General features: G+C 39.9%; 1 protein-coding gene across 1 annotated transcript in view; it reads left to right on the top strand.

Moving 5' to 3' along the window:
• Nucleotides 1–506: 506 nt before the first annotated feature.
• Nucleotides 507–25,757, top strand: part of KLB (klotho beta) — a 35,953-nt gene continuing 10,702 nt past the window's right edge. The window contains 3 exon segments of the mRNA XM_008701411.2: nucleotides 507–3,379; nucleotides 21,278–21,788; nucleotides 24,481–24,749. Of these exon segments, the coding sequence (XP_008699633.2) occupies nucleotides 2,588–3,379; nucleotides 21,278–21,788; nucleotides 24,481–24,749 (1,572 nt within the window). The 5' untranslated portion in view covers nucleotides 507–2,587.

The following is a 25,757-nucleotide window of genomic DNA, read 5'->3' as shown; positions in this document are numbered from 1 at the left end:
ATTTTTAAATTAAATATATTTGTGAGGGTGTAAATTATCACATTTAAAAATTTTATTTTTAGAAATCGGTTCACAATATATACATATATCAAATCATTATGCTGTACATCTAAACTAATACAATGTTACAGGTCAATTATAGCTCAACGAATCTGGAAAAAATGTTTTATAAATAGTGAATTAATTGCATCAACTCCATTCATTCATTTAATGATTAAGCATTTACTCAGATAAGTGATGATAAAAATTTAGATAAAAGACATTCTTACAGGCTGGTGGAGGAGATAAACAATTCCAGGATTATGTGATAAATGCAGTGATAGAGGTCTGCATACTATAGGCACATCCATTCAACTTTAGTGACTCCTTGGCCCCAGATATCCTATAGGGACTGGTCATGGCCCTTGTTTTTGGAAAAGAGAGACCCAGAGAGAAATTTAAGTCGAACAGGGATTATAGATAAATATATTATATGATAAGTGTCATTAACAGAGAAAGTGTGGGCTGCCACGGGAACATGGAACAAGGAGATACATCTATATCAATCAAACTGTCTTATTTCCTCTCTGGCTGCCCGAGGATCAACCACCATCATGAGCGACATGGTTACTATCCAGACCGGGAATTTCATGACCAACTAACTACTTCATCCAGGGAATACAACGGGACCGAAGACAGGAATTCGGGGAAAAACTAGCTAAAACGTACGAGACTACACCAGATGTCATCTTTGTGTTTGGATCCAGAGCCTATTTTGGTGATGGGAAGACAACTGGCTTCAGCATGATTCACGATTTCTTGGATTACACCTCCAAAAATGAACCCAGATATAGACTGGCCGGTAGAAGAAGAAACAGATGTCAAGGAAACAGTGAAAGGAACGCAAGAACAGAATGAGGAAAGTCAGGGGGACTGCAAAGGCCAATGTCGGTGCTGGTAAAAGTGAGCTGGGGATCAGACGCAGAAGGAGAAAAGATTCTGCCGTGAGTTCATCTATAGTGATTGTGCAGATGTTTCACGAGAGGATTAATAAACTGTAAATGTTTGTAATTTAAATAAATAATTCCAATCAAGTTAGGAAGGCAGAGAGTCTTTCTTGAGGAGGTCCTGCCCTTTTGAAGAACACATGGACGAGAGCTTGATGAAGGGGGGAGCACATCCTACGCAGAGAACACGCACACCAAGACAGAGGGTGTGAGCACTCCACGTGTGTCCAACTTATTCAGCGTGGTTTGTTATGGCTGAAGGGATGCGTTCTACATGTAGTTAACTGAAGAGGGATGAAGTTGAAAATGTGGGCAGGAGCCAGAATATAGCATCTTTTATGCTAAATCTTAGCATCACTTTCTGAATAACCCTTCCTTTTCACATAGAAATAAGAATGTTTATTGAGCACTTATTATGTGGCAGTGTCTCTTCTAAGTGTTTTGCATGTATTAACTCACTTAATTCTCACAATCACCCACACAGTAGATACCAGGATTGCGCCTTTTCTTACCTAATAGGAAACTGGGGTGCAGAAAGGTTAAATAACTTGTCCCCAGTCACACAGCTATACTTAAACCCATGCAGTCTGATTCCAGAGGCCCAACTATTAACCACTCTGCCTTTCATTAGTGTGGGATACTTCAAATGTGTTCAAGATTACATTTTTAGGAAATTATCTGTAGGTTTTGGATTCTGTATAGTATTTTCTTTCTATTTATTCTTATTCCAGAATCATGCTGTTTAAGCTGTGTGTTTTTTGTTTTGGTTTTTTTTTTAATGTTTTCATATCAAAAGGTAGTCTGTGCCTTCACTATTTTCTTTTTCAGGGTTTTCTCTTTTCTTTTCTTTTTTTTTTTTTTGTAATTATTCCCTATTTATGTGTCAAGTGAACTCTCACAATAATTTCATATTTGGGATTAGAGGATTTAAGTTGAAAGTGCATTTAAATTTACAAATTAAATCGGAAAGTATTTAGTATTTCCACCCAGAAAGTGCTATCTAGTTCTTCATCCATTTCTCTCAAATTTATCAATACATTTTTATAATTTTCTTAATGTATGTAGCACTTGATATGATTATTCTTAGATGTGTTATAATTTCTGTGGAAGTATAATACCTTATTGTATTTTCTAATTCTGGATTATTGGCACATAGGAATGCTACTTAATTGTATTGCTTCTCCTGAAACGTGAAATAATAAAATTACCACTCAAAAAACTATGAGCATAGCAAAGGTATATACTTTATGCAGTAATGTTCAAAACATTCAGGGAAGATTTGGGTCCGTAGGAAAGGCTACAAAGAGAATATGGCATTTTTATTCGTTGTTCACCTACGTTTTAGTTACACGTTCAAACTACTGTCAGTGATGCATTTTCATATCGTTTTTCCCATAGTGAGAGGGAAGGAAGCGGGGTGGTGAGGATAGTAGAGCCACCTCCCTCAAATTACGTTGCTCTCCATGACCCATCCTAAGCCTCACAGTTCAGGCTAATCATTGACCGGGCTTTACAATCACAAGCTTTTACTGAAGCGTTGATAAGACAGGCGAGCAGTTAGTAGCAAACGCAGCCAGGCTGTGCGGCTGGATCTCCAGGGAATGAATGGATTTTTCCTCAGCACCGATGAAAGAAACATACACTATAGGAAAACAATGTGCAACCGCGGGCTGCAAAGATCTGTCATCCTGTCGGCACTTATTCTCCTACGAGCTGTTACTGGATTGTCTGGAGACGGAAGAGCTGTATGGTCTAAAACTCCTCATTTTAGTCCGGTAAATGAAAGTCAGCTGTTTCTCTATGACACTTTTCCTAAAAACTTTTTTTGGGGCGTTGGGACTGGAGCATTTCAAGTGGAAGGGAATTGGAAGACAGACGGAAAAGGACCCTCTATATGGGATCATTTCATCCAAACACACCTTAAAAATGTCAACAGCACGAATAGTTCCAGTGACAGTTACATTTTTCTGGAAAAAGACTTATCAGCCCTGGATTTTATCGGAGTTTCTTTTTATCAGTTTTCCATTTCCTGGCCAAGGCTTTTCCCCGATGGAATAGCAGCGGTTGCCAATGCAAAAGGTCTCCGGTACTACAACACTCTTCTCGATGCGTTAGTACTTAGAAACATTGAACCTGTAGTTACTTTATACCATTGGGATTTGCCTCTGGCTCTACAAGAAAAATATGGGGGGTGGAAAAATGAAACCATAACAGATATCTTCAATGACTATGCCACCTACTGTTTCCAGAAGTTTGGGGACCGCGTCAAATATTGGATTACAATTCACAATCCATATCTAGTTGCTTGGCATGGGTATGGGACAGGTCTGCATGCGCCTGGAGAGAAGGGAAACTTAGCAGCTGTCTACACTGTGGGACACAACCTGATCAAGGTACTGTACGGCTGCCTTCGTGTTCTAGCTTCCAAATGTAAGGAGCAGGAGTTAAAAAGGAAACACTAAGAAATGTATCTTATGCTTAAATAATTCTTTTTATTGACATCACCTCAAGGAATTGCAGTCTCACTCACAAGTTCTATCCTCCGATTTCACATTTAAGGTCCTGTTTTATTTATCTAAGCTCTGAGTAATGTATTAAGCCCATTATTTTCCTTAAATGTTGCACTTTTAAAATGTTTTCACTCTCAAAATCTACAAGTGTACATTAGAGTGTGAGATATGAGTTCACTTTCATTCTGTGAAAAAACCAGTCCTTTAGAAATCTAATTGCTGAAACCCTTTTCTGACAACGTGCCACCATTTCAGAATTTTTTTGCAACATGACCTTTTCCAATCAGTATTTGTCGTTAGTATTACTATTCTTAGTGATACTTAGCAATAATAAGCTAAATACCTGTTAGCTGATACATATTAAATACAGGAATTGAGATAAATGTACTTCACACTTGGTTTTATCTGTGTTACATAGCACAAAAGATGAGGCTAACTGTTCTGGGAGTTAAAATTAAACTAGTAATATAAAAACTCAGGAGAATATGCTCTACTCAGTATGTTTTAAGAGCTAGAGTTAATGTTGGGAGATGTTCAAATCACTAAAGCAATGGTGAAAATGTAAGCAAAATAATAGCAAATACTGGTTGGATGCCTACTATGTACCAGAGACTATATTAAGCATTCTGCAGGCATTATCACATTGAACCCTCATGATTCACTTTATGAACTAGGTCCTATTCGTATCCCCATTTTAAAGATAAGGAAACTGAAGCTTAGTGGGATTAAATGAATTAATTTATAAATGACAGCATAATTACACAGCAAAGGTCTTTATTAAGAATGTTTTTAAAAAGAGCAATCTTTCAGGGATTTTGAAGAGACTTTGCCTCACATTGAGGCTAATATCTAGAATCAGGTTAAACTTTTTGAGTCAAATAGTTTCCTTGGGGAAAATAAATGACTCTGGACACCTGTTACATTTTGAAAATGAAGACACTTTATTGGTAGTGATTCATAATGTGCTAGGAGGAGTAATCTGATTTTTGATAGTCAAATGTGACATGCGTAGAAGTAGAAAAAATGTATAGGAACATAAAATTACTCCATATCTAAATTGGCATATACAAAAATGTCTACCCACCCTTCTTCTCTTTTTGAACTTTCTGGGTTATTCTACATGTGTGTCGTGCTATGGTTCAGTCACAGCTGCCTTTGCAGTAAACAGATTGCATTCTGATTTCATGGTCATTTACATATCTTTGATTAGCGTTGTCTATAGAGCATATGATTAATAAGATTAATATAGAGCACCTTAATTAATTAAGGGTGCACTGTGATTTGGCAAGTAGGACCTTAAAGGGGAGAAAACGTATAGCTATTAACTATGAAAATTATGCATATGTAAGTTAGAAAAATATTCCTTTTATCTAGTTCTTTAAATTATTAAAATGTATGCATTCATATATACTGCATGCTTGTGTAGATTGAAAAACATCAGATTGTACCAGAGGGTAAAAAATGAAAAAGTTAAATTCCTCTCTCCCTCTCCACCTATTTCAACCTCGAAGAAGCTACTGTTGGTGGTCTTTTATATATTCTTTTAAAAGTTAAATAGGCAAATACATGCACATATATGTTTATTTAACCTTCTTATAAAGAAAAACGTTCTCAATCGTTGAAGTTTTCAGTTACCTGGAAAAATGTTAACAACTGGAATTTTCATGAACAATATGTTTTAGTAGTTAAAGCCTTAAATGGCTATCTGATAAAAAAAAATACACAGGAAAAAGTTGTAACTAACAAATAGGCATTGCTTTCAAACTTATAAAATGCTGCATTTTCAGATGTTTTTCACTTTCCCCTAATTCTAGATAAACTGCCTTTTACACAAAATTAGCACTCTCCGATAGTGAAATAAATTTTATTGTTTTAAATTGAGGGATTACATTTTTTAATTATTGCCTTTTCCAAATAATTTCTTCCATCTCTTTGATTTCTGAATCACTAACCTAAATAAGGAGCGTAGGGGTCCCGCGAAATCAGTCAGAAGGTGAAACATGCTTCACAGCCCAGTGACATATAGCTCCAGAGAGAGTTCTTGCAATGGTTTGGTAGCCCGAGGTGAACTCACTTTTCCCACTTGTTCCTTCTCCGTTCTTCCTTTAACATGGAAAAGATTAATTTGATAGTTTATGTCGCAATGATGTATTTCTTCCTTATTCTGCCGCCTGTGACCCAGAAGCAACATTCTTGAGGACGTGTTTTTAGTCCAAGTTCACACATTTTACTGAGTTTAAAAAGCCTAATATAAAACTCACTTCACTTTTCCCTCACTCCTCAGACACCGAGAAGATTTTACAGTGGCTATTGGGTCTTTCTACTTCCAGGATAACTTGAAAAGTCCATTTCGGTCTGCAGTGTCCTGGTTTGGAGGAAACCTGAATGGCCTAGCCAGTCCTGAGACTGACCTAGGACTTAAATCCCAGCTTTATTGCAGACTTGGTGAGTGCCTTAAAGTGAGTCCAAGCCTCAGGTGAAAAAACAAAAAACAAAAACCACCCGCCATAATCATCCTTACTAATGGATGCTCCACTCGGAGTTTTGAACAGTATTTGGAACAGAAAGAGAGTACATTTTTTGACTTGACCATCTCTAAGCATGGTAATCATGGCTTTAAATATTATCTGCAGTTTTGACAACAACCTTGCCAGGTACCTTTTATTATCATTCCTGTGTTACCACGGAGTGATTATTTCTCACATGCATCACGTTCCTGCCCTGCGTAAAATCCATTAAGTGGCTCTCCAAAGCTTTTGGGACTAAAGTCCTGATTTTTTTCGCCAAGATACTGAACCCACAACCCCTGACCTCCATTCCAGCCTCCCTCCTGGCCACTCTCCCGTGTGCATCACTAATGCCAACCCCTTGCACCCCATGGTCTATAATGCACGACCGGCAGTGCCTCGGCTTTACCTCACTCTTCCTCCCCACTCAGCCTTTACTAGCATTCTATGCAGTGAGCATGCCCTTTGTACTCCCCACTTTACCCATCTAATGTCCTTCAAGACTCGTTTAGGCGGTCACCACCTCTAGGTTATTCTTGAACTGTTAGGATTAGTGTCGCCCTAAGGGGTCCCATAATAAGATGTGCTTACTTCCACCATAGCACTCACACCATATGGAACTCTTCTGTCCCCCCAAGTAGCCTGAGGCCTCCTTTGAAGGAGAGACTATTCTTTGTCTTTGTGTTTCCAGCACCAAGCACAGAATATTAGTTCCATGCTAGGTGGCAATGTTTGTTGAGTGAGTAGTTGAGGATTTCTATCTTAAATCTTGTGATCAAAGAACCAATCTCAAGTTTAAAATTCGTAGTTCATTGCATTATTGCTGATTCTTGAAATAGTGCCTTGTGAATCCACTGGTATATTAGTTAGGACTTTTTGGTTGTGAGTGACAGAAACTTAATTCAAGTTGGCTTAAGCAAAAATGAACGATTTCCTGGCTCAGTAACAGAATCACAAGGGATTTGGACTCAGGGATGAGGACACTGTCGGAAGCCCTTTATCTCCATCTCCCATGTTCTTTTCTTCTTGGGAGTTTGGATCATTCTCTCTTTTGTAGAGGAAAGATTTCTCTCTTTCAAGTTCAGTTTTTAAAATCCCAGAGACAGATTCCAGCCTGTGTGGCCTATTGCTCTCAGCCCCTCAGATCAGCACAGCCCCAAGGTTTCACATTAGTAAAAGCGGTTAAGGTGTCTGTTTTCTTTCTATTTTTAAGTCAATAAATATGCACGATAATTTAAATTTTAGGTCCCCCTCCCCCTTAAAAGGGAACATCTGGGAGCCTCTGAGTAAACACGCACAGAGGTTGGGGAAGATGAGTTTGCTCATAAGAGGGTAAGTCACTCCACAAAACAGCTTCCATGATGGTTTTGACTTCACTGCTTTAAATTTGTATCTTTCGTAGATACGTACTGTTTACATAGTATAAGGATTTCTCAACCTCAGTACTATTGACACTTTGGGCCAAATAATTCTTTTTTGTGGTGGGGTGTCCTGTGCCTTGGAGAATGTTTATCCGTATCCCTGGCCTCTCCCCACTAGATGACAGTAACACCCTGGCCCCCAGGGTTATGACACAAAAACTGTCTCCAGACATTGCCAAATGTCCCCAGCAAGTGGGAAGCAAAATTCCTCTCCTTCCCCTCTCCTGAAAACCGCTGGTGTAAACCTGTAATAGACAACTGGCCGAAGACAGAAGGCATAAAGATTAAGGATGTTGAAATATAATTAGTATGAAGGACATAAAGTTGCCTCAATTTTAGAAAATTACCTCGAGATTTCCACCAGAACTGTAAGTTGCGTAGATAAACTCGAAATTAGTTCATGTCTGGTTTGTCTTTTCACACACTGAGAATAAAGACTGCCCCTAGGAGCTCGGCATTATTTGGAAATACTTGTAAGAGCTGCCCCAAATCGTTTCTCTCTTAGAGCTATTTGCGAGCAAAATGCTAACCATACTTTTTGAAAGCTGGTACTTTTTAAACAGCAAAATTCAAGGATTCAAACAAATGTAAGCAATTTTTCTCCATTTTTGATGCCACTACATTGTATTTCACCAAGTTGGGTTTTTTTGTGCATCACTTCATGTTGGGTTTTTTTGCTGGGGTTTGTTTTGGTTTTTTTTTTTTGGTTTGTTTGCATATCCAAGTGCCACGTGTACCATTATTTACTAAAATGTTTTTCTTCAAAATGTTTATTTTGAAAGGAAATTGTATTCCTACAATACATGAGACCAGTATTTTCAAATACCCTTAAAATAAATATGTAACATTTAAAACAAAAAATTTCATCTTTTTACACCTAATGGCATGTCCCATACAAAAAGAGGTGGGTGTATCAGACTTGGAAAACACCACAGTAATACATTTGGTCCTAAAACCAAACACAGTGTGCCATTTTAAAAGGTGTCAAGAAAAATGCTTTTTCTTATGTAATTAAAATAATTTGAATAATGTAAGACTATTAAATGGGAAAACGCCAATATTTATGTATATATATATATGAGTATCTTAATTATTCATAATTTATTTTCTGAATATTTTCAACTTATTTGAACTAAATTTTCAATACAATTTAAAAAAAAACAGGTTTATGTCAAATAAAATATATGTCAACAGTTTTTTGTATATCACACACAAATGATGAAATTATTTTTCAAATTCCTCAGGGGTTCAAGAGATTGCTTAATACCGTGAAAGAGGCTTTCAGGACAAGAAATGTTGGGAAACTCTGCTCGAGGTCGAGGCTTCACCAGCTTGTTCCTGAGCCTGGGATAGGGCTTGATTGATTTCCTATTTTTCTACTTCTTTGAGGAGCAGTGTCTTAACATTTCTTGGCATTGTTCCCTCCGAGAAGTTCACACCAGGCTGGGTACATGTTAAGTATTCAATAAATAATTCAATTGATTATTTTCTATTTAAAGAAGATCTACCTTGTCCTAGAAAGGATTTAAAACTGCAATTGAATAAAATTGGATTTCAGACATACACACACACACACACACACACACACACACACCAGCCCAGATTCTGGCATAAACACATAGTCTTTTCAAAACATGCAAATCAACTATGTATCCCTGTTTCTATTAAAAATTTTTCTGTAAAAGCCCATCTTGAAACAAGCTGCAGAATATTGATCACACTTCAAGCTGAGTGATGTGTTCATGAGGGTTCACTATATTATTCTTTCAATTTTTGTATGTTAATGGAAATTTTCACAATTAAAAGTAAAAGATTAAGTAAGTAAAGAGATTATTTTATATTTTTAAAAGAAAACAATTGTCTTTATGTAGTGCACTTCTTAAAGGCACCCTTGCAAGTCTTAATCAAAGTTTAGTGTTAAAACTCACCACACAGCTATGATGTGAAAAAACCACCATTCACATGATTAATAGCCAAGCTTTCTTTGCCAACAGGATGCTGCAACTGCTTTCTTGAACAAGAGGGCTGCAGGGTTTCACAGGCACATTTAAGTAGATTAAATGTCATTTCTAAACCTCTTCTGCCCAAACCCCCACTAATAGCTTGAAGACTAAGCGTAATATTTTGAAATGGAAATACTAGCAGGAGCCTTCTTTAGCTTGTGTTGATCAGACAGAGACAAAATCTCCAACGATCATCTGAAATGATTTTTTTTCCCATGAGAAAAATAAAGAAATGTGTTTTTTTTTTTAAACTCCCTTGTTAAAGTTGGGTTATAAGACAACAACATACCAAAATTAATTTTTGCTAAATCTGTGGTTAAAAAAACTAGCCCAAGCTTTTTTGCCCATGAAGGACAGAAAAGGGGTTAAAAAGAAAAAAGCCTTATTACTTGCTATCTTCCACCACTTTCCTCTCCCACACAAAACAAACCAAAAAAGGACACAGAAAGGGGAGTGGGGTGGGGAGAAAGGACAGAAGTTGGTCTTCATTCTTACAATAAAATGGAGGATGAGGCAATTATTGTAAATAATTTTTTAACATTCTATCATACTATTCTTAGTAATTATTATTATGAGAAGAATATTGCATACCCACTGTAGTGCCCAAGATGGTACTAGGTACTTTTTCTATATTATCTCATTTAATTTGCACGTTGACTCTGCCAGGCAGGGTACTCTCATAGCCATTTCACACTGACGACGCTGAAGCCCAGAGAAATTTCCCTGAGGTTATGCAGCTGTATGTGTTTGCTTATTTTACTCCATAATCATGTCAGAGCCAAAATTCAAATCTTATCCATCCAAATCCAAGCTAACAAGGTTTAATGACATGAATCAGCTACCCAGCTTCAGTGAAAAAGAGCAATTTACGGTCTTGAAGCCCATGGCAGCCACTCGCTGATGCTGACTCACAGATACTTAACTTCACGTTGCCTGTTTAAAGACCAGAACCAACCATCGACGTGTTTTATTTGTCCACAAAATCTATGAACAATTCATCCCTGACTCATACATTAACCATGAGGTTTCCCATGTGTCCCCAGGATTCAAATGTTTTATTTGCTCACAACTTTAGTGTCCCATTAAAGTAAGGTTCGATCATATGTGTGTGCCCTTGGCAAAACCATCTGAAGTTTAAATAAATGTTAACACAATTATTCACTGAATTAGCCAATCCGTGATACCTATTTTATAATCCCAACTCATCTCCCTTAGGATCTAAGACACCTCTAACAAAATATAGGAAATAATGATCCAACAAGTTAAGACTAGCGTCCTTAGAGGCGTTTCTAATCAAATTTGAATAAAAAGATAAAAACTGCTTGTGGGTAAGAATTGCCAAAGACAGTTTCTATAGCCAAAATACCATTGTTATGGGATGCCTGGGTGGCTCCGTCGTTGAGCGTCTGCCTTCGTCTCAGGTCATGATCCCGGCGTTCTGGGATCGAGCCCCACATCAGGGCTCCCTGCTCAGGGGGAGGCCTGCTTCTCCCTCTCCCACTCCCCCTGCTGGTGTTCCCTCTCTCACTGCCTCTCTCTCTATCAAATAAATAAATAAAATCTTTAAAACAAAACAAAACAAAATACCATTGTTAGTTATGAGTCCTGTTAAAAACAACAACAAAAACAAACAAAAAACAACAACCCTATTCATAGAAGACAATTGGTATTCTAAAACCTTCAAGAGAGCAATATTTACTTTTTCTTATCGTTAAGTAGAAAAAGTTATACTTCGGTGAATGATTAACAAGAGCTTAAATACATGTAATTATAAATGTTCAGAGAACAACATTTTGATCATATTTAAACAGCTTGATTTGATACGGACACTCTCATACATGGAAAATTCGGCCCAACTAGAGATCAGAAAATACTGTAGGCCGTGGAAGCAGTGCTAGATATGCTGCAAAAAACAAACTGAGGAAAACTTTACATTTGCTTATAGAGTAAAATAAGCCATTTAATTGTACATAAAAATTGTATATAAAAAATTGCATATGAAAAATCTTACCGCGAAAATTCAAAACTCATTTAGTCTATGCTCAAAGAAGAGGGAGTCATTAAACCATTGAACACGAATGAAGGATTCTGTGGCTGAAAAGTAGCAGGAAGGCCAAGAAAAGATCTGAACCTTCTAACTTACCAGGAAAGAGTGAATCACTGAACTAATTAAAGTGGTTCCTAGGTATTCTACCTGAAAATGTTTGGGGGACTTCTTGCGGCTGGAGGAAACCAATCTTTTAGTATTGGGGGCAGTATATGGATGGGTTCTTCACGGTGTCCTATTTTGACCAGAGATTATGTGACTGAGTCTTAAAAAAGGGGTTGGGGTTTATCGCCATCATTCTTCTTTCATGTTAATCACGTGTGTATTTTATGTCTCCTGCTCTTCCCTTTGAATAACAACATTTATTATGGAGTAAAAAGGCATTTTTTTAAAGATTTTATTTATGGGGCGCCAGGGTGGCTCAGTTGGTTAAGCGTCTGCTTTTGGCTCAGGTCATGATCCCAGGGTCCTGGGATCAAGCCCTGTCTCAGGCTCCTTGCTCAGTGGGGAGTCTGCTTCTCCCTCTGCCTGCTGCCCCCCCCCCGCTTGTGCTCTCTCTCTCTCTGTCAAATAAATAAATAAAATATTTTTCTAAATAAATAAACAAAACAATGCATTTTTACTGCAAAACATTCAAACAATACAGAAAGTCATAAAGTCCTTTTTCCTTACTCTCTAACCCCACACCCCGGAAGTAACAACTGCTAGCAGCTTATTCAATGTCCAAATACTTTTTTATGTGTATATGAGCACATACATATCGTCACTTTTTTTTTTTTACAAAATTTGCATCATATTATTAAGTTTCGATTATCATCTCTGATGGACTGAAATGCAAAAGTATTCTGCTTTTATCTACTTATATCTGTACTTCTCTTTCCTATTAGAGGTCATAGTGCGTTGGAAGGCAGGAGCTATCTTGTTAATGTTTTTCTTTCTGAGCGCCTACCAAGGTGCCCTGTATTTGTTAAATAAGTATTTGTAGACTTGAATGTAAGCAGTCAATGCGAATGAATGAGAAGTGAAGAAAAGGACGTCATAATAGCTGTGGGTTGAAGGAAAGAGATAAAAATGACTTGTTGAAACCTGCTTTTGCTGATGTGTATATTTTCTATAAGGGAAAAAAAATCAAACAGAAGTTAATGCTGGTAAATTCTCAGTTTGATTGGGAACTGATGTGCTGCCCCCGCTGGTGAGGCTGCGTGAAGGTGTAATCAAAGCCAGGACTCCCAGCTCACCTCTTTCCTGAGAGTGTCGCTGGCACCCAAAAACTGTCACATGGCTTTCACCGCGTGCTGGCCCTTGCTTCTGGGCCTTGTCTGCCGCATACCCCTCCTTGTCTCCGCCTGTTCAGTCGCCTCTGGGTCCATGGCATAAAAGCATGTTTCAAAGGCATATAAATGAATTAATTAATATAAATTAATGTGCTTAATGTCCTGGAATTGACAGTGACTGAGAAAGCTGAAAGACCTAGTTCTAATTCTAGCTTTGCCACTGAGACCTTGGGCCTCAGCAGCTCATCTATAAATAGAAGATTTTTGAAGACTGGATCAGGTCCATCCTCTACCCCCACTTAGCAGGCGAGAGCACAGAACCTGGAGCGACATAGCACGGGCTTGACTTAGTTTGTGAAACTAGACAAGTTATTTAACCTTTCTACCCCTTGGTCTCCTCTCCTCTAAAGTGGGAATCTAAGAGTACCTACCTTAATTCTCTTAGATGAGGATTAAATGAGCTAGTACATGGGAAGCACTTTAGAACAGTGCCCAGCACTTCTGGCACTAGGTACATGTTAGCTCTTATTACTATTTATATTATTAATTTTCTATGGTTCTGTAATTTAATCACTGTTCTGTTCTATTTGATCATGAAAGGCACTCATCTTTAAGGACCATTTAATCGTGATTTGTTTGAAAATTGTGCGGTGAGGAATGCTATCCAACCACAGCAGATCCTTTCCATCTTGGTTTTTAACATTCACAATGGTGTAAAGATCTGGGTCCTCAGTCAAGACGGTCAAGTGTGGAAGTGGTCTCTAAGGATTCATTTAGCCTCTGACACCAATGGGGACAATATCCAATGCCAACTTTGCTGGTTCTAGGAAAGACGCCCAGGGAATTACACACAAGTGTTCCATGCTGTGTTGGGTACTTGGACAAAGACATGGTTTTCTGAAAACCCCAAATTTCCTGGCAAGTCCTCCTTGACCTTTCTAGGTGATCCTGAATTTCAGACATACATAGATATTTTCTCCTCAGCATGCAAGAGCCGGCTACAATGCCCTCATTCTATCACTATTTAGCTCTTTTAATCGATTATAATCCAGTACAGCAGAAATCAATTTAACATATAACTTTAAAACAGTATGTTGTGGTTCATGTCAAATGGTCTCCAACTGCTTCAAAATTTAGAATTGATGGGACAGGGGGCGCCTGGGTGGCTCAGTCACTTAAGCGTCTGCCTTTGGCTCAGGTCATGATCCCGGGGTGCTGGGATGGAGCCCCGCATCAGGCTCTCTGTTCACTCTCCCTCTGCTCCTCCCCACTGCTCGTTGCTCGCTCTCTCTCTCTCTCTCTCTCATGCTCTCTCTCACTCTTAGTAAGTACACACAAAAAAAATCTAAAACAAAAACAAAAACTGATCAGACATACAGAAAGGAGGATAGTTTGGTAAAGTGATCAGAGAGGCCTGGGTTCAAATTCTAGCTTTACCAGGTGTTCAGCCTCTGTGAACTTCAGTTGCTTTTCTAAAATGGGGGGAGAAAAAAGACATCTGTTTTGCAGGGGCTGCTACCCACAGCGTCTGTCAGGTGACCCGCTAACTAGTCCATCCGTAGTGAGCATTCATTCAGCAGGCACTCTACGCCGGGCTCTTCTCCGGGCTTCTGTACATGCAGTTGGGAACAAAATAGATACAGTCTCTGCGCTCAAGAAGCTCGTCGGCCAGGCCTGGTTCTACAAGGCATGAGCCTGAGACATACAGTCTGGGGGGTGCTCTGTGAGAAAAATACCCCCGAAGTCATGGACACAAAAGTTGGTACAAAAGTGAACATTTATTTAGAATGGGAAAAATATTACAACAGATGACTGCAGCCTTAGAGATTCAGAATCCTTCTTTTCTGGGGTGTCTTTAGGGAATTCATCAGGATTACTTATCTAGCAATGCTTCTAATGGCTCCCAACCCACCTAGAACGTTTTATAGGGACCCACGCAGGTGAGGGGTCCTGAGTCTTCAGCTTCCTTCGGTTCATGGGAAAGCTGCCTTTCTTGCCTCGCCAAAACTAATAGGTTTTATTGTTGTTGTTGTAATCATTGTATTATGTGTAATTTCCTGTTTCTACATTGACTGTCTTTAACTCTTTATCCCTAAATCCTGAGGAAAGCCTTCAAGTCACTCTCCCAGGCCTTTGTGGCTTCAATTATACTCTGAAATATGGTCTTTTTGCATGGAAAAATTACCAACAGGATCCCAGTGGTTAATGTAATAATAACAGGAAGCTTAAAATATCACTCCAGGCCCTGCACAGTTGGCATGTAAGGGTTCTCCTTGGGCAAGGAGATTGAACTTCAGTTCAGCATCAAGTTGCTACTATTGATTTCTTCTAAGCTCCCTTCCAATATCTGGGGAAGCCCACAGATGCTTTGCTTAATTAATTATGAGCTTTATTCTAGACCCTTTTTCCCCTCTGTGTTGCCAGGTTTAGACTCTGACTCAGGCATTAGTTGAATTTAGTAATATTATCGTTGAAATTAGAATTCTATAACAATGTTAAAACTATGTTTTTGAAGGAATAAATATATTAGAGTTTAGTTTTTACATGATTCCTATGGGGAAATCTGGAAACTATACAAACTGATAATAAGCAAAGATTTGGTAGAATCATTTGTAAATATGATGATTGGAAAGAAAATAGGAGGAAGATTCATCAAAACGAATTTCAAGATGATCATTACTGAGCTATTCCAACTATAGAGAACATGAATTTGAGGGGTGGCTCAGTTAAGCATCTGCCTTTGGCTCAGGTCATGATCCTGGGGTCCTGGGACTGAGCCCTGAGAGTCCCTGCTCAGTGGGGAGCCCGCTTCTCCATCTCCCTCTCCCCCTACCCTCCCCGTCTCCCTTCCCCTCCCCCTGCTCTACTGGCTCACACACGCGCTCACTCTCGCTCTCTCTCAAATAAATGAATAAAATCTTTAAAAAGAAAAAGAAAAAGAAAACATGAATTTGAACCATTAAAAATAGCATGGGTAAACATTTTCTTTATGAAAAGTGGGAACTTTTGTTAATATTTAAGATCTCTCCTAAGAATAATGAGGGTAAGATATTGCTTCTGAGAGTTTCAAGATTCAAAAAAAAAAATTTAAAGAAATAACAGTCACGTAATTTATTTTATTTTTTTAAAGATTTTATTTTTAAGTAATCTCTACAACCAACGTGGGGCTCGAACTCACAAACCCAACATTAAGAGTCACACGCTCCACCAACTGAGCCAGCCAGGTGCCCCCACATAATATATTTGTAATGAAATAACAAGTCACATATTTTTTAGCAATGAACAGTAAAGTTTGCATACGTTAAGCCCCCAATAAATATTTGTGGAATGCAGAATGAATGTTAAATAATCTGGAAGGGCAGCGATTGCAAATAGCAGAAAACTTGAGACTAATATAAAGAAGTGCTGAATAGATACAACAAATGAATCAATGAATCACACTGGAATTATTATTGTTATTATTTCTGGTTTCAGGTATAAAATTTAGTGATTCCTCACTTCCATAAAACAGCCAGTGCTCATCATAACAAGTGCCCTCCGTAACACCCATCACCCATCTAGCCCATTCCCCCCCACCCCCCTCCAACAACCCACAGTTTGTTCTCTTTACTGAAGAGTTTCTTATGGTTTGCGTCTCTCTCTCTTCTTTTCCCCTTCCTGTATGTTCATCTGTTTTGTTTCTTAAATTCTACATATCAGTGAAATCATATGGTATTTGTCTTTCTCTGACTGACTGACTTCGCCCAGCATATTACACAATAGCTCTATCCAATCAAACTGAAATTAATCCCAATTCAAATGGACAATGACTAAAACTCAATCAGCTGCAAAAAATAAATGAGAACACACATATCTAGCCATGAAATTCAAGAGGTAGCAAGAGTTAGCTGCAGAACACTCTTCCTGCCCACACCAACTTCCCACAACAAGTTAAATTATTTTCAAGCTTCGTCTTCTGGGGGACTGCAGTTTTGTACTTGTGTAGTCTTCACAGGATCTTCCCATGTATTACCTCATTCAACCTTCACAACAATTCTCTAGTGTGGTTTTTTTTTTTTTTTTTAGCTAGAATAACAAGAGGGAGAACTGAGGCTACGGGGAGGGGATGATTTATCCAAGATGCTAAAGCCAGTTAGCAACAGGGCCAGTACTAGAGCTTGGGTCTCTTTCTTTCAAGACTCGGGTCCTTTCCCCTATAGTTCCATGGAGTAAGTAGCAGCTTCCTGTCATTCTTGATAAACGTGTGTCCCCAATAGAGCAATCAATGTTTTTGAAGCAGATGGTCAAAGAACACTCACACCAATGGACAAAATGGGTGGAAAGCAATTTAGAAATACGTAAAACAATTTTGAAAATAGGTAACCTATTCCTGGGATTAACAGAAGGAAATAATTCAAACAAATTAAAAGCTATATGCCCAAAGTTAGTTATTACAACATTACTTATGATAGGAAAAAAAGAGAGGAAGGAGGAAGGAAGGAAGGAAGGAAGGAAGGAAGGAAGGAAGGAAGGAAGGAAGGGAAAAATAAGCTAGTTCCTACCAAAAGAGAGAGATGACTAAGTAAACCATATTTCATCAAATTGATGGTTATGAAGACAAGTAAGATGGGAAACGTTTGAAGTGATTTCAGCTGGGAAACATATTTGGAAAAGCTGGAAGGGAACACAGAAATATGAAAACAGTTTGCTGTGGCTGTGGAATTTTAAAATAAATTTTCTTTAACCATTTTTATTTAATACTTTATGAAATAATTTTAACAATAAACAAGTTTAGAGTTCACATGAAGATATTTCCACCACAATGTGACTAAAATCATGCAGATTTGGAAATTGAGCTTTTGACAAACGATGGGGGGTTCCTTAAATACGGACACGTGTGATGTGCTAGGTTTGCTCAACTGTCTTCAACCCATGTCTTCCACCAGCGTCCCCCCCCCCCCCGTGTCTTCCTGACCTCTGACCCCATCTTCATCTTGTTTCTAAAGTTGTGCCCGCTATCTTATTTGCTTCCTATCATTCATAGAACTTATCTGAGTCTGGTCTTCTAGGGGCATCAAAGAAAGCGGCTACGTTAGACTAGAGGAGGGAACAGAGATATCCGGCCCCTGGCTGTCTCTCAATGACATCAGGCCCTGATAGCTGGTTCGGAAAGAAAAAGCTGCTGACTTCCCCTTTAAGCTACTGAATCTAAAGAACAAAGGTTGAAGCTCCCTTAAATCAATCATTCCAAAGGTAGATGGCCTTGTACAAGATAGAGGGTAACCTTGAAATCGCACAAGGACTGTTGTGCAAGGTTGCAGGGCCCAGCCTGAACTCCCGCGCCCCATTTTAGTTTTCCCATAGACCTCGTTTATGAGTATCAGACCAAAGGACGCACCTAGATATCTCTGTTTCATCAAGATTTATGTCAAACTCACTATCTTGGAGCAATACTTTTTACCTTTTTACTTGGCAAACAGGATCAAGTTATAACGGTGTCACACAGAGCGCCTCCCCCACATTCCCCACATGAGAGTGGAGGGCAGTCTTCAGTCCAGAGCAAAGATAACCCTAGATGCCTTGATAGCTTATGCAAACAGCAGCAAAGGTGAAAGAGACCCTGTGGAACACGAAGGTCACCTTGGGGCATGACCACATAGATATATGCATCTATATACACATATCCCCGGAAAACTTGCTTGGAAGGGAATTGCAAATGTACGTGTCTGTTGTCTTCTAAGCTGTCCTATTTCTCATTAAAATGCTGATGCAACCAAGATTTTATCAGAGCTTACATCACCTTTCGCGCAGTCCCTGAACTAGGCACAGAACATCTACCTTAAAGAAATTCCCCTCTCCTTTTTTTGTTCCTATGAGGACTGATTTAATAAACACATCCTGATTCCACCTGTCTCTCTGGTGTCTGATGACATCGTATCTGCGAGGCAGCTAGTTAGTGACTTGGGATCCCGCGTGTTCCGTGCTCTACCGCACACATCCGAGTGCCCAACAGCCCTGAAGAGACGTACTGATCACTGCGGTTTTTGTGAATGAAATTACTGAGGCTAGCAAGGGATTAAGGGACAGATCAGAATAGAGCAAAGAATGCCGCCTTTGAATTCTAGTCATGCGTGATTGCTTTTGTAACAAATCAGAAAAAAAAAAAAGAAGCAGTTTTCAAGTCTTTCTATTGTGATTCCAGCCCCAGAAAAGCCCAGAAAGAGCAACTAAGACCACTTCAGGTGAAGTCTGTCCCAGGCTCCCCTGTGATTCCTTCCAGAAGCTGGAACTCAGGCTCTGGGCTGGGGGGGAGGCCACGGCCTGAATACTTCCCTAGAAGGAGAGCATTTTTAAGTATCCTTGGGAATGTTTGGGTGCTAAATGATTTCAGGATCTTCCAGTGAAAATTGAGCAAGGACAGGTGGAACAGAGGTAACACTTCAAGGCATCAGCTCCTTCAGAAAATCTTTCAGGGAATGATTTAAATGAGCTATTCTTGCATAAAGCAAGGAGGCATCAGTCCTGGAATCCTTACCTCCTAGGTTAACACCTATCTCTCCCCAGACTAACACAATTCATGGCACATTTTCAGTGTCCACAGGATCTATTAGCTTTGTTAGTTTTTTTTTTTTTAAGATTTTATTTATTTATTTGACAGAGAGAGAGAGAGCACAAGCAGGGTGAGCGGCAGAGGGAGAGGGTTCCCTGCTGAGCAGTGAGCCCAATGCGGGGGGCTCAATCCCAGGACCCCAAGATAATGACCTGAGCTGAAGACAGGTGCTTAACCTACTAAGCCACCCAGGCGCCCCCAAGTTGTTTTCTTTCTTTCTTTTTTCTTTTTTTAAGATTTATTTGTTTATTAGAGAGAGAGAGAGCATGAGCAGGGCGAGGGGCAGAGGGAGAGGGAGACAAGCAGACTCCTGGAGCAGGAAGCTGGTCGGTCATGGAGCTCGATCCCAGGAGCCCAAGATCACGACCTGAGCCGCAACCAAGCTTCGGACACTCAAGCAACTGAGCCACCCAGGCGCCCCAGAATCTATTAGGTTTGAACCATTGCTCAGATCTGATTGTTGCTGGCCTACAAAAAGGCATTTCAGATCATTCAACCCAATGTAAAATACCTCTAATGAGCGAGAGACAAGCTAAGGAACAGAACAGAAAGCATGTATTGTGGGTTAAAAATACTAAGGGTTTGTGCGCTTGCTTCAGAAACACCCAAACAGAGAAGAAATTGGGACACCCGGAAAGAGACATCAGGAGGCAAGCAAGTCTGAGGAGAAGAGATGCCGTCACACAGATAAAGGACAATTCTAAGGCTGCCTGGGTCACAAAGTGACCTTGAGCATTACCTGGCCTAGAGTCCTTAATTGTAGGCCTTGATATTTGCTCGCCCTGACACAGCTCATGGCTCTTAGCAAAATTTAATTATTTTTATGCCATTTCATATGTTTTCTTTCAACATTCAATCTTATTTTCTCCATAAGATGATGGGCTTCTGAGGGCACAGTCCCATGCCATTTATTTCAGCCTCTCGGGGCAAGGCAAACCAAGCATTAAGTAAGCACTCAGTGAGGACCTATTGGACAGACTGGAAACCTATCATGAGGCTCTGTAATCAGAAAGCTCAACTGGAAATGTAAATTCTGGGAGGATCAATAGTAATAACGTGAATCTTCGAGCGGTCCCTGCTACATGCCTTACTGTATGCTGTGTATTTAATATATATGTTAGCACCACATCTAACAGCTTTACGAAGGGTGTTATTATTAACTTCATTTTACAACTGAAGATACTAAGAGATTTCAGAAAGGTTAAGTGTAAGTACCTGAACGTCAAGCCCGAGAGTGCTGAACCCAAAACCCACACTCTTTCCTGCTTTGTGTAGTCCCTGCTACCCTTTTATAATGACAGTAATAATAACTGTTATATTAATAATAATCTGGTTATAAAAAATGGTTATAAAAATTAAACTGTTATCTTAATAATAATAATGTTATAAAAATAGTACCAATAGTAGTAATAATAATGGCTTATATAGGGGTTACTCTGTGCCAGGCACTCTTCTAAAGGCCTTTACATATATTAATTCATTCATTCTTCACAAGCCTAGGAGATGGGCTCTGTTATCCATTTATAGGATTTTGAGAGTGCATTATCTTGGACTTCTAAGTTAGGGCTAAAAGGAGATTCTCTAGAACAATGAAAGATCACTGCTCTTTGTCTTTTTATGTAGAGGAAGAAACTCAACAATCCACATAATATCTCACCTGCACCCAGTCCCTAGAGGGTCCATGAAGGGAACCAGGGAGAGGAGAAGTAAGATGGAGCTTGGACCAGGGTTCTCTGCCTGTCCCTTGGCAATCCTATAGGAGAGGCTTTAGGTTGGAGGCACAGGAGAAGCAGACAGAGAACAGACTTTGAGATATCAGGGTTCCCTGACAGCTCTCCCCAGTGCGTCACTAATTTGTCCATGAAAACACCTTCTACCAGTCAAATTACAATCCTTGTGAGTAAGGACAAGAAAGATGAACAATATTTTCTTCTTACTAGGCTCATTCGAAAGTTTGGCATAACTACAACACAAACTTCCGCCCACATCAGAAGGGTTTGGTATCAATCACGTTGGGATCCCATTGGATTGAGCCAAACAGATCAGAAGACATGATGGATATACTCAAGTGTCAACAGTCCATGGTCTCAGTGCTCGGGTGGTTTGCCAACCCTATCCACGGGGACGGAGACTATCCCGAGGTGATGAAAAAGAAACTGCGCTCCATTCTACCCCTTTTCTCTGAAGCAGAGAAGAAGGAAGTGAGGGGCACCGCTGACTTCTTTGCCTTTTCCTTTGGACCCAACAATTTCAAGCCCCAGAACACCATGGCTAAAATGGGACAAAATGTGTCCCTCAATTTAAGAGAAGTGCTGAATTGGATTAAACTGGAATATGGCAACCCCCGGATCCTGATTGCCGAGAATGGCTGGTTCACAGACAGTCACGTGAGAACAGAAGATACCACAGCCATCTACATGATGAAGAATTTCCTCAACCAGGTTCTTCAAGGTTGGTTGCATATTAGCTCAATTTTTTAAACCTTTGAATACTTATCTTATAGGACACTTAAAGTCATCTTCAAACATATGATTATTGTTGTTGGGCTTTCCCACTGACCAATGCTGATAGAGTTTTGTGGTACTCTCATGTCCTTTTTTAATAAAAGTTTGAGAACAAAATAATACTAGACTGTAGATACACATCCTTAATTGGCAACAAGGTGCCGTATCATTCTTTTTCTTTTTTTGAAGATCTTTGAAGTTTATTTATTTGACAGAGAGAGAGAGAGAGAGTGGTGGGAGGGGCAGAGGGAGAGGGAGAGACTCTCAAGCAGACTCCGTGCTGAGCACCAAGCCCCATGTGGAGCTCCATCTCACAGCCCTGAGATCACCACCTGAGCCAAAACCAAGAGTCAGGCGCTTAACTGACTGAGCCACCCAGCAGCCCTCATGCTGTATCATTCTTTTTTAAAAGAACACATGCTACAAGAGATATGTCCCAAAGTTTTCTAACAGTAGTCTAAGAAGCTGAAAGCTTTTCTTGAAATTGTGCTCTTTTTAGGGGCACCTGGGTGACTCAGTTGGCTAAGCATCCCACTCTTGATTTCGGCTCAGGTTGTGATCTCAGGGTTGTGGGTTCGAGCCCCGTGTGGGGCTCCGTACTCGGCAGGGAGTCTGCTTCTCTCCTTCTCCCTTCCCCTCTGTCCCTCCCCCACTTGATCTCTCTCTACCTCAAATAAATAAATAAATAAATAAATAAATAAATAAATAAATAAATCTTTTTTTTAAAAAGGAAAAAAGAAATTGTGCTCTTTTTATTCTATTACATGACTAAATGCTGAAAAGCTCTGAAGACAAAGATAATGAGCCATGAATGGCAAAGTTGTGTCATTTCTATTGCTCCTGGATATTTCTCTGACTCGTACTTCTCCCCTCATTCCTTTTGCACTACTCAAGCAGTGACATCTACAGGTGGTTGATTGAAATAATGGAGCAGAAGACAAGCCCAAATTATGGTGGGTCTGTCCCCTACAGAACTGGGCTCCATTTCACCAAATATAAAGAAATTCTCAGCAGATCTTTCTAAAAGTTTGTAGCTCTCTTTAGAAGTCACAAGCCTAGGGGCGACCGGCTGGCTCAGTCAACAGAGCATGCAACTGTTTCTCTTTTTTTAAGAATTTTTTTATGAGAGAGAGAGCAAGAGTGAGACTAAGGTCAGAGCAGAGGGAGAGGAACAAGCAGATTCTGCACTGAGCACACAGTCTGTCTTGGGGCTCGATCTCAGGACCCCGAGCTCATGACCTGGGCCAAAACCAAGAGTTGGACGCTTAACCCTCTGAACCACCCAGGTGCCCCAGAGCATGCAACTCTTGATCTTGGGGTGGTGAGTTCAAGTCCCACATTGGGGAGAGAGTTTACTTAAAAATAAATAAATAAATAAATAAATAAATAAATAAATAAATAAATAAACTAATTAATTAAAATTTAGAAGTCACAAGCCTAGAGGAAAATGTGGGTTCTGTAGGAGAGCTTTCAGGGAGGGTCTTCAGAGAGCAAGATCTTGTTGCCCCACACTGTGCAGCATGGAAAGAGCCACTCCCAGCCACGGCCATGTGCACTTGGGGGCCTCCAGAGCAAAGGACTCTGCTTACAGAGCCTGAACCAAATACGGTGCAGTCGGGCAGAAGGGGTATCCATTCCCTAGATGGTACCTAGAACCAGGGCCTACAGAAACATATTTATCTCACTAGAATCTCTTGGGGTGGATTTTCCACCTTTTGGGAAAAGAACATCAGTGACAAAAACCCAAAAATGCAGAAAGGAGGCATTTCTGTGAGAGAAATGAAAGCTTTTAAGAAAAGAAAAATAGTTCGTGGTTGATTTGGGTATTTGTTGCTTCTATTGCTGCCATTGATTTCCAGATTTCATTTTTACCCAATTCCTCAAAGTTACTGAATCAGGGGCGCCTGGCTGGCTCTGTCAGTAGAGCACGAGACTCTTAATCTTGGGGTTGTGAGTTTGAGCCTTATATTGGGTATAGAGGTTACTTGAAAAAAAAAAAACAATCTTAAGAAAAAAAAGTTATCAAATCAGAGTTTTTAATGCTAGAAAGGTCCTAAGAGATCTTTCCCAACCTTTTCTGTTAAGAAACTTGCCCAGTAGCAGCCTCCCAGGAGCATAGCGGCCTCCCGCCTCCTGCCCCTCAGCCGGCTGGTTCTCCCACAGCACTGTACTTGTTTCTCATCCTTATATGTCCATTCACTCACGTTCATTATCAAAGCGGATTTTTCAGTCCTTACAGGGTTGTTTTGTAGAAGAGAGTTTGTCCACAAATGGGACCTAACCCAAGCTTGAGACACTCTTGGTCACGAGCAGATGTCTGCCTTTGGTCCCAAAGGATTCTGAAGATTTCTATGCCTTCCGGCACAGATTTGCCCACTAATATTCTCAGGAATATTTTAAATTTGATCCTTTAATTGTGTCTTTCCCTTGTTGTGGGGAAGGGGAAGGACCATTCCGGATGAAAATAACTACCACTTTTCAAGTATCAACATGAATTTTCTATTGTATAAAATGAGCCTGCAAATGAGGAAAAAAGTTGGTTTCACAATCGGCTCCTGGCAACACGTCCCCCAGCAGATTGTTCGCGAATCAGAAACACGAACCAGAGTAAACATCTCTGTTTTTCTTCCTCTGTGCAGCAATAAGGTTTGATGGGATACCAGTGTTTGGCTACACCGCCTGGTCCCTCCTGGATGGCTTTGAATGGCAGGATGCTTACAGCACTCGCCGAGGATTATTTTATGTGGATTTGAATAGCAAACAAAAAGAAAGAAAGCCCAAGTCTTCGGCACATTACTATAAACAGATCATCCAAGAAAATGGTTTTACTTTCAAAGAGTCCACCCCAGATGTGCGGGGTCAGTTTCCCTGCGGCTTCTCGTGGGGCGTCACTGAATCTGTCCTGAAGGTGAGTTACAAAGTCACTATACCCAGGTGGACATAGAACACAGTATTTCATATCGTGTGCTCAGTGACAGCTGTCAGACAATACCAAATATGGTTACTTGGAGGTTCTGGAGGGGAGGTGGGCAAAGAGGAAGGAAGATGAGAATTAATGCTTACCGTGAGCCTTTCATGTGGCCGACTTTATTCTTGGCAATGCAGAGGAGAGGCTGCCCTCAGGAAGTATACAGTCTAGAGGGAACAAGACGTATACAGTCATTTTTGAAAGAGGCATTTGGTCAATAGTGTCAAAATTATAAAATTGTTTTATAGATTTTGTTTTGCCAAAAGCCAATTATTAGTGGCCCTTGGTTTAAATGGTTCCTGTTACTTGATAGATTTGAATAATTTGCCTTAGGAGGTCTCTGTATCCTCATGGAGCCTCCCATGCCCCTTCGTCACCTTCATCACATGACTTCCCGAAGTGCCACCTTTTCATTAGGGCTTCCCTCCACTCCAAAAAAACCCACAATCCTCTCATTCCCCTTTCTTCCTTGTTCCCCCATACACCCTATTCATCACTAGCTAATGTACTACTATGTACCGTACACATTTTCTTTTTTCTCTAGCTTTATTGAGATATAATGGACATACAACATTGTGTAAGTTTAACGTGGACAACATGGTGGCTTGATACAGTTATGTATTGCAAAACGATTACCGCCATAACAAAATTCCCATTTCTCTGCGGTGAGAACATTTAAGCTCTATTCTCTTAGCGACGTTGAAGTATGTAATACGGTAGCATTAGCTATAATCACCATGCTGTACGTCCGATCCTCAGAACTTCATTTTACCACCGGAAGTTTGTACCCTTTGACCAATATCTCCCCATTTGCCCCACCCCCCAGCCCCCGGTCACTGCTTTATGGATTTTTCTTATTTATCGTGTTTTCCCCTGCTAGAATGCAAACTTAGTCTGCATAAGGGTGGAGATGTTGGAGGCTTTGCTCCCTGCTGTGTGCCTTACTAG

The sequence above is a fragment of the Ursus maritimus genome, unplaced genomic scaffold (assembly GCF_017311325.1).
Source record: "Ursus maritimus isolate PB19 unplaced genomic scaffold, ASM1731132v1 scaffold_8, whole genome shotgun sequence".
NCBI lineage: Eukaryota > Metazoa > Chordata > Mammalia > Carnivora > Ursidae > Ursus > Ursus maritimus.
The sequence above is the reverse complement of the archived record's forward strand: the minus strand, read 5'-3'. Positions and strand labels throughout refer to the sequence as shown.